The sequence below is a fragment of the Emiliania huxleyi genome, assembly GCF_000372725.1.
Source record: "Emiliania huxleyi CCMP1516 unplaced genomic scaffold EMIHUscaffold_4, whole genome shotgun sequence".
NCBI lineage: Eukaryota > Haptophyta > Isochrysidales > Noelaerhabdaceae > Emiliania > Emiliania huxleyi.
Window position 1 is genome coordinate 483267 of NW_005198966.1, and position 12827 is coordinate 496093.

At 64.7% G+C, this 12827-nt stretch overlaps 8 protein-coding genes across 8 annotated transcripts; 3 read left to right on the top strand and 5 right to left on the bottom strand.

Annotated features, from left to right (window-relative positions):
- Positions 1–540: 540 nt before the first annotated feature.
- On the top strand, positions 541–1568 carry EMIHUDRAFT_196043 (hypothetical protein; the record flags this gene model as incomplete). The annotated part of the gene is made up of 2 exons (XM_005770389.1): positions 541–554; positions 980–1568. The coding sequence occupies 2 exons, from the start codon at positions 541–543 to the stop codon at positions 1566–1568; spliced, it is 603 nt and encodes a 200-aa protein (XP_005770446.1).
- A 238-nt stretch (positions 1569–1806) lies between these two features.
- On the bottom strand, positions 1807–3270 carry EMIHUDRAFT_196044 (hypothetical protein; the record flags this gene model as incomplete). Its single annotated transcript, XM_005770390.1, has 5 exons — positions 1807–1825; positions 1899–2329; positions 2381–2638; positions 2858–2884; positions 3133–3270. 5 exons carry the CDS (start codon positions 3268–3270, stop codon positions 1807–1809), a joined length of 873 nt encoding a protein of 290 aa, XP_005770447.1.
- Positions 3271–3277: 7 nt separating this feature from the next.
- EMIHUDRAFT_349803 (hypothetical protein) lies at positions 3278–3810 on the bottom strand (the record flags this gene model as incomplete). Its single annotated transcript, XM_005770391.1, has 1 exon — positions 3278–3810. A coding segment is annotated over one exon (533 nt), but the record flags the coding sequence as incomplete, so codon positions are not given.
- Positions 3811–6350: 2540 nt separating this feature from the next.
- On the bottom strand, positions 6351–7849 carry EMIHUDRAFT_196046 (hypothetical protein; the record flags this gene model as incomplete). Its single annotated transcript, XM_005770392.1, has 2 exons — positions 6351–7513; positions 7732–7849. 2 exons carry the CDS (start codon positions 7847–7849, stop codon positions 6351–6353), a joined length of 1281 nt encoding a protein of 426 aa, XP_005770449.1.
- Positions 7850–7892: 43 nt separating this feature from the next.
- Positions 7893–8156, top strand: EMIHUDRAFT_61729 (hypothetical protein; the record flags this gene model as incomplete). Its single annotated transcript, XM_005770393.1, has 1 exon — positions 7893–8156. A coding segment is annotated over one exon (264 nt), but the record flags the coding sequence as incomplete, so codon positions are not given.
- A 1175-nt stretch (positions 8157–9331) lies between these two features.
- On the bottom strand, positions 9332–9748 carry EMIHUDRAFT_57862 (hypothetical protein; the record flags this gene model as incomplete). Its single annotated transcript, XM_005770394.1, has 1 exon — positions 9332–9748. A coding segment is annotated over one exon (417 nt), but the record flags the coding sequence as incomplete, so codon positions are not given.
- A 220-nt stretch (positions 9749–9968) lies between these two features.
- EMIHUDRAFT_432242 (hypothetical protein) lies at positions 9969–11028 on the bottom strand. The gene is made up of 2 exons (XM_005770395.1): positions 10057–11028; positions 9969–9993 (listed from the first exon to the last, which is right to left on the bottom strand). The coding sequence occupies exon 1, from the start codon at positions 11011–11013 to the stop codon at positions 10057–10059; it is 957 nt and encodes a 318-aa protein (XP_005770452.1). The 5' UTR covers positions 11014–11028; the 3' UTR covers positions 9969–9993.
- A 311-nt stretch (positions 11029–11339) lies between these two features.
- On the top strand, positions 11340–12394 carry EMIHUDRAFT_461295 (hypothetical protein; the record flags this gene model as incomplete). Its single annotated transcript, XM_005770396.1, has 3 exons — positions 11340–11634; positions 11672–11962; positions 12029–12394. The coding sequence occupies 3 exons, from the start codon at positions 11340–11342 to the stop codon at positions 12265–12267; spliced, it is 825 nt and encodes a 274-aa protein (XP_005770453.1). The 3' UTR covers positions 12268–12394.
- Positions 12395–12827: the final 433 nt, after the last annotated feature.

Sequence of the window (12827 nt, forward strand, 5' to 3'; positions counted from 1 at the left end):
GTCTCCGAGGGTTAGTACCGCGCTCCAGGTTTCCCCTACCTAGCAGCAGAACGCCCCCTCTACTCGGAGCTAATTAATAAACACCAGACAAGGACACGCGACGACACACACTCCCCCTTGGCGACGGCGTCGTTAAAACGCTTTCTCTCTGGTGTACCTGTGTTAGTGCCAGTGCGCGCCAGTCCCGTGCCCAGTAAAAGAAAGAAAGAAAACACACAACCCAAGGGAGGGATGGGAGAACGGCACGCCGCCACCACACAGGGATTTTAAGGAGAGGAGTGTGATGCGCTAGCCGTCGCCCACCCTGGGGAGTCTGCCTCTTCGTATCTCTTTTCGCAGTCTCTCGCCGCTTCTCGCTGCAACCTTCATGCCACCTCGCGGCCGTCCCACTGTTCTGCGAGGGAGAAGTTGTAAAATTCTTTGGGGCGCCCCGGCTTCACCCTTGGGTTTCTTGCCGTCGTGCCTGGGCACTCCCAGCGGATCTCACCTAAAGTAGCCCCTCGTCGGTGCCTTGTGTCCCGCGGCCCACACGCCTCCCGAATGCTTGCGGCACCGTCGCCGCCGCACTTTTCTGATCAACCACCTCACCCTCCCTTGCGCAGGCCGGTCGGAGGCCGTCTGAGACCTCTGTGCGGACCGCGCGCAGCCCTGTGGCCTCTGCGCGCTGTCGAGAGCAGCTTGGCAGGCATGGCCGACGAGACAGCGGCTGATCAGGCGCGCCTCACCCGCTCACAACCCACCACCAGACCCAGCCCGACCTGCACGCCAGCGGAGAGGCGGCTCGGCGCCATGCAGCGCCGGGCAGAGCAACCAGCACCCCATCGTGCGGCGGCGCACGCACGCCGCAGGTGGCTACACTGCCCGAGGCGCTGCTGCTCTGGGCCGAGAGCGACTCCATCCAGCCACCATCTCTGCACTCACATGATCGCTAGTACTCTACGCAGCACACCCACCGACAATGGCGGCTCTGCCGACCCAGGGGCCACGCCGCAGCGCAGCGCTCACCCTCACCGCTGCTGCTCCGGCAGGCGTCTGCCCGGACCTGGGCGCTTCTGCTCCTGCAGACGAAGCTGGCGGGCGAGGTGGCGAGGCACCGCCAATGTGCCGAGGAGCTTCGCCACCTTGCGCGAGAGCAGGTGGCGCGCGAGGTGCGTATTCAGAACCTCGAGCAGCAGCTGGCGCAGGCCGTAGCGGCATGCCGCTATGATGCGCGCAGAGAGAGCCGTGAGATTGCGCGGCGCGTCGCCCCTCTCCTCCTGGGCGACAAGGAACTGCGCCCGTTTCAGCTCGACGCGGCATGCGCGCTCTTTGACGGGCGACATACTTTCGTGCTCCGGAAGGCAGGCGATGGGAAAAGCGTGTGCTATCAGCTTCCCGCGCTCATGCGGCCGCCCACGCCAAAGCCTGCGCCGCCCAAGCTTACCCTCGTCGTGATGCCGCTGGTGGCTCTCGCGTGGGAGCAGGCGGACGAGCTCAATTCGCGCATACCCTACCTCGCCAGCGACGGTTTGCCCCGGAAGGTCGCGCACGTCCTCGACGGCGCGTCGCAGAGCCTCTTTGCCTCTTGAGAGCGCTGCAGCAGCGTGAGCTCGGCGCACACGAACGCCATGAGCCCAGCACGTTCCTTAGCAAGGCGATCATACACCTGCGTCATGGTTACGGTCAGGGTGAGGGTGAGGGTCAGGGTGAGGGTCAGGGTCAGGGTCAGGGTCAGGGTCAGGGTCGGTCACGGTCACGGTAAGGGTCGGAATTAGGGTCAGGGTCGGGGTCAGGGTCAGGCGCTCGCCTGCGCGGTCGGCAGCCCGCTCACCAGCTTGCGTGTAGCCTCGTTGAGGACAATCACCACAACATCAAGCATCGTGCTGCTCCTCTCCTCTTCGCGACGCTCTGCGGCGCACTCCTCCATGGACTGCTCGCGGCGCCGCTGTCTCTTCTGCGACGGCGCGGGCGAGTTGCGCGTCGCAATGCGCTTGGTCGGAACGCAAGCACCGAGAGCAGAGCGTCCCCCCCCCGCCGCGAGTCTCGCCGACGCCGCCTGCACGTCGGCGAGTCTCGCCGCCGCCTGCGCGTCGGCGAGTACGTCGTCGGCAGCGGTGGCAATCATCTGGACATCAAGGCCTGCCGTGCGCGAGGTCTCCGCGGTCGACGCGGCGGCGAGCGCCTTGAGCAACGGCAGGAGCCCGTTGGCGACGAGCTCGTTACCAGCAGCATCGAGCATGTCCTTGGCCACATGCTGCGCAGCGGCCACCGTATCAGCAGCAAGCATCTCGTGCAGCACGTTCTGGACCTTTGCCGACGCCTGGCTGCGCCGCTCTCGCCGTGCTGCGGCCTGCGCAGCGTCAGGGCAAAGACGCCACAATCGCGACTGGCGATCCCCCACCCGCGACACGCCTTGGGCCGAGCCGGTGCGCTGCAGCTGCCACAGCTCGTTCAGTGCGGAGTCCACCTCGTCCTCGGAGAGGTCGCCCTCGTACGGCACGTCGCCATTCTCGACTGCGAGCCGCAGCAGCTCAGCAATCCGCTGCGCAGGCAGGTAACCCGCCACGCCGGCCGAGTCATCCCCGCTCTGCTGCTCATCGTCAAATGCGGCGGGGTCGCTCTCGGCCCAGAGCAGCAGCGCCTCGGGCAGTGTAGCCACCTGCGGCGTGCGTGCGCCGCCGCACGATGGGGTGCTGGTTGCTCTGCCCGGCGCTGCATGGCGCCGAGCCGCCTCTCCGCTGGCGTGCAGGTCGGGCTGGGTCTGGTGGTGGGTTGTGAGCGGGTGAGGCGCGCCTGATCAGCCGCTGTCTCGTCGGCCATGCCTGCCAAGCTGCTCTCGACAGCGCGCAGAGGCCACAGGGCTGCGCGCGGTCCGCACAGAGGTCTCAGACGGCCTCCGACCGGCCTGCGCAAGGGAGGGTGAGGTGGTTGATCAGAAAAGTGCGGCGGCGACGGTGCCGCAAGCATTCGGGAGGCGTGTGGGCCGCGGGACACAAGGCACCGACGAGGGGCTACTTTAGGTGAGATCCGCTGGGAGTCCCAGCTGTGTGCTGGGGCGGGTCCCCAAGGGTGAACGCCCCGGCCAGGGTTGGCAAGCGCCACCGTCCACAAGGCACAGCTCAGCTGCAAACCATAAATGCACTCTCACTCTACCTGGACCCGTCGCCGCCGGCCGCTCTCACAGCGTCCGTCGTCGTTCGTGCTGGTCGGCATCGACTCCGCCAGTAAAAAAGGTGAGGCGGCCGTGCGACGGCTGACGGCTGAAAGTCCACCGAAAGCTGCGTCGCTCATTCGTCACCGTGTCTTGGCGCGGCAGATGATGCCCTTGGCCGTCGCCGCCTTCGCTGCCATCGCCGCCGCCACCGCCGCTGTCCTTCTGCGCGTGCTGGATCCAGCCGTGACCACAGTGCCAATGACCCGAGTGAGCCGTCCAACGGCAATGGAGGTGGAGGAGACGGCAGAGGCGGTGGCAGTGGCGGCGGAGGAGGCGGAGGCTGTGGTGGTGGCGGCTGTTGAGGTGAGGAGGGCTGCTGCGGGAAACGCGTGCGCGGGCTCGCCGCTCGTCGTCTCCCGGCCAGATCTGAACCAGGACTCGGAGGGAGGCCGCTGCGTGCAGAGCGCATCCAACGCGAGCGCCCTCCCCTCCTCGCAAGAGCTGCCTGGTTTAGCCCCAGCCGCTTCGTCTGTGAGGTTTCGCGGCATCTCAGTCAGCACTGCAGCTGCCTCACCCCGGGTCGCATCCCACACAAGCAGCTGTGAGCGGGTCCAGACCAGGCAGGCGGCGCGGCGCGGCGAGGAGGCGGCGGACACGGAATGGGCAGGGGGGGGCATCTCTCGGCGGCCTGCAAGCGTGAGTGGTCACGGCGGCAACGGTGCTGGCAGCGGCGGTGGCGAAGGCGGTGGCGACGGCGACGACGGTGGTCCATACAAGCAGCAGCCTCGTGGGGGTAGTGCTCGCCAGGCCGCCATCGCTGCGGGTGGCGGCGCCGTGGCCGCCGTCCTCGCCACGGCTCTCTCGGCCCAGCGTCGTTCCCTCGCCGTGAGTGCCCGAGATTATCCAAGGATGTCGCTTCCGCCCCACCGACTCTCCTCGCTTCCGCCGCCGCCATCACCGCCGCCGCCATCACCGCCGCCGCCATCACCGCCGCCGTCACCGCCTCCGCCTCCGCCTCAGCCTCCGCCTCAGCCTCAGCCTCAGCCTTCGCCTTCGCCTTCGCCTTCGCCTTCGCCTTCGCCTTCGCCACCGCGACCACCACCGCCGCCACCACCGCCGCCACCACAACTGCTGCCGCCGCCCCCCCCACCGCCGCCGCCACCAATGCCACCGCCGCCGCCAAGAACACCATCGCCGCGAAGGCAAGCGTCACGACGGCCGCTAGCGCCTCCGCCTTCGGCAGCGCTACCGCGCCCGCCACCGCGCCCGCCACCGCGCCCGCCACCGCGCCCACCACCGCCTCCGCCACCGAGTCCGAAGGCGAGAGCATTCTCGGCGCTGCCCGCGCCGCCGGCAGTGCCACCCGGCGAGGAGGGCGTGAGGGGGGTCGTGCGCGGCCGTCCCCGCTCTGGTGCTCGTCCGCCTCCACCTCGCTACGCCGCGGCGCTCGCCAGGATCGCGCCCTAGATGCGGAACGGATCCCACATCGCCCCGTATCTCCCCCATATCTCGAGCCCTAGATGCGGACACGCTCTGTATTCCGACAGACGACACGTACTCGACCAACCGTGCTCCGCTGTATACCCGTAGCCCGTGCACATGCGGTGCTCGGAATGCCGGACGGTGTGCTGCATTCACAACGTATAGGCTCGCGGCCCGCGCCGCGAGCAGAGCTGCGCTGCGCCTCGTCCGCGGGCTGAACCGCAGAGCCTCTCGCCTCCTGTCCGGCGGGGGAGCGGCCAGCCTGCTCGCTCTCGCGGCGGCGGTGGCGCTTCGCGACGCGTGGCGACAGCAACGTCTCGACCTCCTACTCTCCCAGCCGGATTTGGTCGGCAGCGTCGGCCTGCTTGCTGTCGCAGCCTTATCGGCGACGGCGGGGCCGCCGCCTGGCATCGCTACCGCTCTGGCAATGGCTGTGGCCGTGGCCAGCGGCGGGTGGGAGGCTATGCGTGCGCTACTCCGTTCTCTCCCTCGCGACCGTTGAGTACCACTTGTGCATGTGACATGTACATGTTGTTGTTAAAAAAAGTTGGTTCTTGACTTCAAAGTCAAATCTCAAAAAACACCATTTAGGCTAGTGCCATTTCACTCTGACACGCTAATCTTGAAAACGTCTCCAACGGAGCTCCGTGTTGCTTCCAGCGCCCTCCCCCGCGCTCCCTGCGGCCATGGCCGATGCTCCTAGAAAGAGAGGTCATCTGGCTACCGCGAGAGCGACCCAACTCGTCGACATCGTCCGATGATGGTGCCGCAAAGTCAGCCTTCGGAGGCTATCGTGGGGTCGAGCCGCCGGCAGTAGCCGTGACATGTGGTTCCACCACCCCTCGTAGGCTTTGCCTCTGACCGCCACCGTTCCCAGGCTGCCTAATTGGATGGAAAGGAAGGCTCGGCGAGCGTATAGAAGCGTGCTCGACCTCGTCGTGGCAACCTGTACGGCAGCGCTGGTAGGCGCGATGAGCGTCGTGCCACCTGACCCGAGACGGGTCGCAGGCGTCGTACCGAGCGCGTCGAGACCGTGTCCTGATGTGATCTGCACGGGTGAGTCACGTCGGCGTCAAAGGAGCGACGTGCGACCTGTCAGAGCTTGATCTCCAATCTCAGCGGCGTCGAGTCGTCTCCGGCGGCGACAATTTTGTCCCTCCCCAGGACGCACAGAGGCAGCTGAGATTGGAGATCAAGCTCTGACAGATCGAATTCCTGCTGCCGGGGGAACCCGTCTACTCGGCGGGGTCGCAGCTGCCTCTGGATGTCTGGAAGGCACCGAGATGTACCTTTTTGCGCAAATGGTCAAATCAAGGTTTTGTAACGCGAGCTGTGCCACAGTGAAATGGCACTAGCCGTACGGCAAAAAACGCCCGCTGGCAGCTGGCAACCCTAGTGGCAACCCCTTGGTTGGGGTGGTACGTACGTACGGCGGCCTAGACGGGGGACGACGGCGGCTGGCGTTCGCGAGGCCCCCGGCCCCGCCCGCCAGGCGCATACGATTTACGAATGCATGTTACACCGTGCGCATGTTCGAGCATGTGCATGTGCATGTGTGCATACGATTAGAGGTTTGATCTCGCCCCCCGCGCGGACCCGGACGGCGACCGCGTGCGGCGAGATGCGCTCATCCGAATTAAGGCGGTCCACCGCACACTACACACGAGCATGGTCCACGCTCTCACTCGATCTCACGACTCACCTCTGCGCTCTGGACAGGATAAGCACGTCCGTCTCATACAAACTTGTCTGCCAAGAACTTGGCCATGACAGCGACTCCGAGAAGGCCAAGGGCCGCCGCAGCCCATGTTATTGGCGCGCGGATCGCCGTGCGTAGCTTCTCCCCGGCGAGGATGAAGGTGACCGAGGGCACGATGAGGAAAATAAGGTCCCCAGAAGTCGAGCCGAGAAAGTCGACGACGGTGCCAAGGTCGGAGACGAACAGTGCGATTCCGACGACGACAGAAACGTACGCAAGCACGGCGACGCGGTCGAGGGTGGACGTGATGAAGAGCGAGTCCCCGAGCGCTTCGGTCTCGGGCGCCTCCTTGAGCGAGATTACCGTGCTAAAGGTTGCGAGCGTCGCAGGGAGGTTGGTGCTGAGCGAGCTGCTAATCGTCATTTTGATGCTGCGCTGCGGCCCGATGCGCTCCTCCTTCCGCTTCGTGCACATCTCGATCACTGAGACGACGTTGAGGCGAGACGGGTAGGCCTGCAACGGCACGGTGCTAAGCACGGCGACGGCGAGCGCGACTCTCACGGCGGCAACCGCAACAGAATCCGCCGGGTAGGAGTTGAGCACGTTGCTCGAGACGAGGCTGCCAAACGTGAGGTATCCGGCTGTGGCCACGATGGAGTAAAAGGAAAAGATTAGTGCCATTGCCAGGCCAACTGTCTTGGCCTTTCGCACCGGGGTCGGCTCCTCCAGCTCCGCCAGGATGGTGAACGTGTTGTGAACGCAAAAGTAGGCCAGGATGAAGGAGGGCAGCTTGCCGAAGCACTGCGCCGTCGAGCCGAGCAGCACGATCTCCGATGTACACGTTCCCGCTGGATCGTCCAAACACGCCGCCTTGCAAGGCGACGACATGAACACCGAGGATGCGGGCGGGTCGCTGACCCCCTGTCCGCCGCAGGGGTCGAGCAGGGAAGGCGCGACGTAGAAGCTGAGGATCGTGGTCACGGCGAGCATGAGGCAGCTCACCGAGAGGAGCGAGACGATACGCAAAGAGTCCATCGAACGCAGGAAGCAGAGGGGCACATAGTAGCACGCCGACGCGAGGAGAAAGACCTTGCGCGGGATCTGAGGGAAGGTGCTCGTGACATTGTCTGCGGCGACGATCACGTACGTCAGAGCCGCGCCAATCACAAAGACGACGTGATTGAGTGCCCCGCCCGGAGCTAAGAAACCACGGCGTGGGGTGGATGAGGGCTGTGGAAAGGCTTAGAAACGGCGGCGTGCCGCGGAATCCTGTTTTCTTAATGCCCGCAACCCACTGTATGAGGTGGCGTGGGGGTGACGAGTTCCTTACGGTCCGACGCGCGACGGCTTCGCCGCCGGGCAGAATACAAAATCTTATTTCTGCCAGAAGGTAGAGCGCGCTTTACAAGAATAACACCTGGTCTTTCCTTCCCAACATTTTGGATTTTTGCGGGGTTCCCTTTGGAAGACGGTACCATACCCCGCAAAAAGTTGGAAGCCAGCAGGAGCGATCGCAAGATCGCTCTGTGCGGCATCAGCACGATCGCTAGATCGCTAGGCACCATCACCTCGAGCAGCATGGGCGACGAGGCCCACGCCGCAGACGACGAGACTGAGAACACGTTGTACGCCGTCCTGCTGTGCAACCCTGCGGCCACGCACGAGGAGCTGCGGAGAGCCTACAAGGAGCAGGCGCTGCATTGGCACCCAGACAAGAACGACGACCCCGAGGCGGAGGAGCGCTTCAAGCTCATCAGCACCGCGTGGAGCATCCTCTCGGACGACGCCAAGCGGGCGGCGTACGATGCGAGCCTCGCAAGAGGCGCCGCCGCAGAGCAGGACTACTACAATACCGCCTTTGGCGCGGATTGTAGCCGCGCGTTCGACGCGGACGCGGCGCGGGAGGCGTGGCAGGCCTTCGTGCGCGCCGAGGAGGCGGCGCGGAGGCGGCGGGCGAGGAGGGAGCGCGGCTTGCTGGTTGGCGTGGTGAGCCTTGCGGTCTGGTCGGTGCTCGCCCTGGTCGGTGCGCAACTCGCGTGCGGCGGCGACGCGCTGCTCTTCCCGCGCGCGCTGCAGGCGTCCAACGGCGACGGCGAGCTGGCGCTCGCCAAACTCTCCCTCGACGTGAGCACACTGCGGGCGAGGCTGGTGGCGAGGCACGAGGCGGCGGCGCTGCGCGGGTGGCACCGCTCGCTGCTTGGCTCACGGGCCGGCCTCCTCCTCCGCACGCACACGCCGTACCTCCGCATCGCCATCAACGGCAGCGCCGACCTGCGCCGCGCGCCGGACGTCGGCCGGAGAGGCGGTCGCGGCTGGCTGCTCGTCTCGTCGAGCAGCGGAGAGGACATCTACGGGAGGGAGAGGCGCGTGCGCACAAACACGTTCCTCTACTTCCCAAACGAGGCGCCGCGCCCGTGGCCGCCGCCCGCGGCGCTCTGCGTGCGGCTCCTCCAGTCGGGCAGCATCCGCGAGCGGGGCTGGTGGGACGACATGTCGAGACAGCTCGGGGGCCGGCTGCGCGGCTTTGGGCTCGCGGTGGTCCCGGGCTCGGAGTGCGCTCCCGAGTACGGCCTCCTCACCCTCGCGGGCGGCACGGCCTGCGCGCTCGTCGCGGCGCGGCTCACCGCCCGCGCCGCGACCCGCGGTATGGAGTCTTGAGTCTTGACGTACGAGATACGAGCGTCGACTCGGCTATGGCTTCTCTCGTACTGTTCTGTGGTAGAAGAGGCCTCCGCTACCCGCGGTACTCGTAGTCCTAGACTCGTAAAGTTTCTTTCACACAACACATGGATTATGGTACAGCCCGTCAGAGCCTCAGAGAGGTGCAGGGGTGGTGTCAGAGCTGTGACTTCCCCCTGCAGCAGCGTCTCTGAGTCTGAGAGCGCGCGCTCTCTGTCTCACAGCCAGGTCACAGCTCTCCGTGGCGGTCACAGATACTTTTCCCATGCAGAGGCGACCGCCGAGTGTGGCCGCAGCCTGTACGCAGACAGCTTTTGCCGCATCATGTCCGCTGGCCGCGGCTCGAGAGGCTCTCGCAACAGGCGCATACCAGACTGCTTGAGCGACAGTGCACCCTTCCTAGCGTTGCACTTGGCGCAGCAGGCAACCATGTTGGTCCACGTGTCCCTCCCGCCGTCGCTCTTCGGAATCACGTGATCAACCGTTCTGGCAACGCCGCCACAGTACTGGCAGACACATGCGTCGCGCTGTAGGATACGTGGGCGGGTCGAGTTGCCGGTTCGGCGCGGCTTCCCGATGGACTGGTATTGCGTGAGCACTATCACGGCGGGCGCGCGGAGGGAGAGCTTCTCCGAGAAAAGCAGGATGTCGGTGCTCTCCACCTCGTGCGCCTTGTTCTCTCGGAGGAGCAGAGCGCCGCGCACCGGGTGGCAGGCGGAGAGTGGAGAGTAATCTGCGTTGAGGACGAGCGTGCGCAGCCGCTTCGAGGCCAGCGCGGCGGCGGCCTTGGCGGGATGCATCGCAGCTTGCTCGGGTCAATCACCGGCCGCGAAACAACGCGACAAATAAAAAACTTTGCGTAGAATTGCTTCGCCGGTGTGTGGTGGCGGCGTGCCGTCCTCCCATCCCTCCCTTGGCGTGTTTCTTTCTTTCTTTCTTTGCTCTCGCCCGTGCTTTGATAAGAAACAAAGAAAGTTCAGACCAGGCGCGCGCAAAGTACTTACTGCATACTGGAAGAACCTCCCACCATCCCTCCCTTGGGTTGTCCGTTTTCTTTCTTTACTTACTGGAAGAACCCGACCGCCACGCGACGCGTCACTTTCGCACTGCCGGCCTTCACCTCTTGCATGCCGTGCTTCCACTCGACCGCGCCGTGGCCCTGGCGGCCGCGAAAGAGGAGCAGCTCGCCCGCGGCGGCAAAGGGGAAGGGCTGCGTTTCAAACGGTGGGTTGGCGTCGGCCAGGTAGAATTCGCCACCCGTATAGTCGACGCCCGGCTGCGAGAGGAGGAGCAGGGCCTGGAAGTCGCCGCACGAGTCGCGGTGCGCGAAGTTGATGCCGCCCAACCCGTACCGCAGCAGCAGGGCCTTGGACTTGTCCAGCGCGTCCTTGCCAGACATGGTCACAGTGACGTCCGTCCCGCCCCTCTTTTCCTTCCTCTTCACCTCGCAAAGCGGGCCTGCATGGTCGATGAGCCATTTCCGCGCCGCGTCCTGGCAGCGCTGCAGGAGGTCTGGCAGCGGCTTCGTCAGATCCGCGTACTCTCCGGCGTACCCGTTCCCTTGTGAGTGATCCAGCCTGCGCGGCGCCTTCTTGTCCGTCTTCTGTGTGGACAGTTGGTGAAGGACGGTGCTCACCTCCGCCGGATTGAGCAGCTGGACCAGCAGCGCGCCATCTCGCAGCAGGTCGGCCGCGTTATCCGGGAAGCGCGTGTACAGTGCTTTAAGCGAGGGCGGCGCCGCCACCACATCGGGCGCCGCATCAGACGGAAGCTCCGGCACGATGAAGTCGCCCTTTTTCGGCGGTAAGCAGAGCTTGTCGTACGGAGCTTTGCCGAGTGCCTCTCTTAGCGCACCGCAGACGGTTGGCCGTGTTCCATCGTTCATAGCCACCGGATAGCGTCCGCCGTGCTGCCGCGTGAGGATCTCGACGACGTGCTCGCCCTTCATCTTTTTCTCGCCGCTCCGCCGCAGGTCGCTGGCGTACTCGCGAGTGACGTCCTTGAGGTCGCGCTTCATCATGGGGGAGGGGCGCGGATGCCCGCGCACCGATATTTCTTTTCTTGAAGGTCGATTTAAGAAGAAAACGCCTGATTAACCCTAATCCTAACTCTAATCCTAACCTAAAAGGTGGGGTGCTAGTCTGGGACCCATACGTGGCAGTTCCCTTGCTCCAAGCGCTTGCGCTTCGGCGGTAGTGATCTAGTCACCCGAATACCACGTTCGGATCCTCCTCATCGCAAACCCTGTCGAAAGTTCACCTACGGGTATCTTAAAAGAGCTAATAGAAAGAGAGAAACCAGGCCGGAGGTGCCGTCGCGCGCCAAAGCGCTTGGGTGTGCCTTTATATGCTGTCGGCAGAGCATCTCGAGTGCCCCGTGTGTCTCGAAGTCCGCGACGGGCACATCCACCAGTGCCAAGCAGACCACCTCGTCTGCGCCGAATGCGACCGCGGCCTGACCACGCGGCTGTGCCCGACGTGCCGCGAGCCCCTCCACTCCCTTGCGCAGCCAAACCGCAACCGCTTCGCTGAGCGAATGATCGCGCGGCTGCCGGCGGCATGCGACCACTGCGGCGCGGCGACAACGCGCGGCGACAAGGCCGGCCACGAGCTGGACTGTCCACAGCGGTGGCTTTCGGAGGGTGCGGCAGTGTGTCGATGAGGGAGCGCTATTGGGAGGCCTTGGCGTCAAGCCAAAGCCAAAGCCGGTAGTGATCAAGAAGTGGTGCGAGGAGATCAAGGTCGGCACGTGGATGTCTGGCGATGGCACGGTCGTCTTTGAGCCGGACATCTTCCACTGGGTGCCACCGCGGGAGGTGCCGGGCGTCGGCATCGTCACCCTCAAGATGCGGACGTCGAGCATTAGTCAGGCTGTCTTTGACAAGCGGAGCAACGTGCTCAAGGTCCGCGGCCTTGTGGAGGTGCCAATGGACAAGCTCGTACGCTACTACGACTGCTTCGCCAGCCCCGGTGGACCGCCCCGCGCCCTCTCCGCCACCGCAACGCGACCCACTTTGCCCCCCCCTTCTGTTGCAGACTCGCCCAAGGGCTACCTTTGGCTCACGTTCCAAAACTACGAGGAGTTCACCGAGGTGATCAAGGCGGTGCCGCGGCTGAAGGCGAGGATCACCTTCCGGAACTCGCTATTCGCTGCTACGAGCCGCGGCGGCGGCTCCGGCGGCTCCAGCGCCGAAGCGCGGAGGAACGCGGTGGAGGAGAACTCCTCGACTGATGAGGAGGACCTTCCACTTAGTAGGCGCCTGTTATCGAGATAGATGCCGCGCCCAGAACTGACATCTGTCCGAGGGCGAGCGTAAAGCCGTATGCTGTGAAATTTACGTTAAAATTCTTTTTTAGTGCTGTGAGAGCGCGGCTTGTATTTTAAGAATTCTTTTTATATTCTCGGTTCTCCACGGCAGCTGCTTGAGCATCCCCTCCCGCGCCCATGGCCTGATGCACGTGCCTCCCACACACTGCACCCCGTTGTTCTTCTTCTACGCGGGGTGTGGAGGGTGAGTCGTTGACGGTTGTGCGCCGGGCCCTCCTGCTCGGCTCCAGCCAGTAGACAAGTCTTCTCATCAACAGAGTAGATGGATCTGACCTCAGGGCCGATGTGACCAAGCGCTGGTAGCGTGGTTTAGCCTCACACCCATGGTCTCACAGTGTGCCGGCAGTCGCCGAGCACTGTCGCTCACCACAAGCCGCAGCACAAGTGACTGAGGGCCAGTGAGGGCGAGCCCATCGCTGTGACAGCTGTGGCAGCCGCACAGTAGGCTGTGTCAACTGTGCAGAGCGTGTGAGCAGCAGAGGAGCTGCTCTCCAGGCTTCTGGCGCA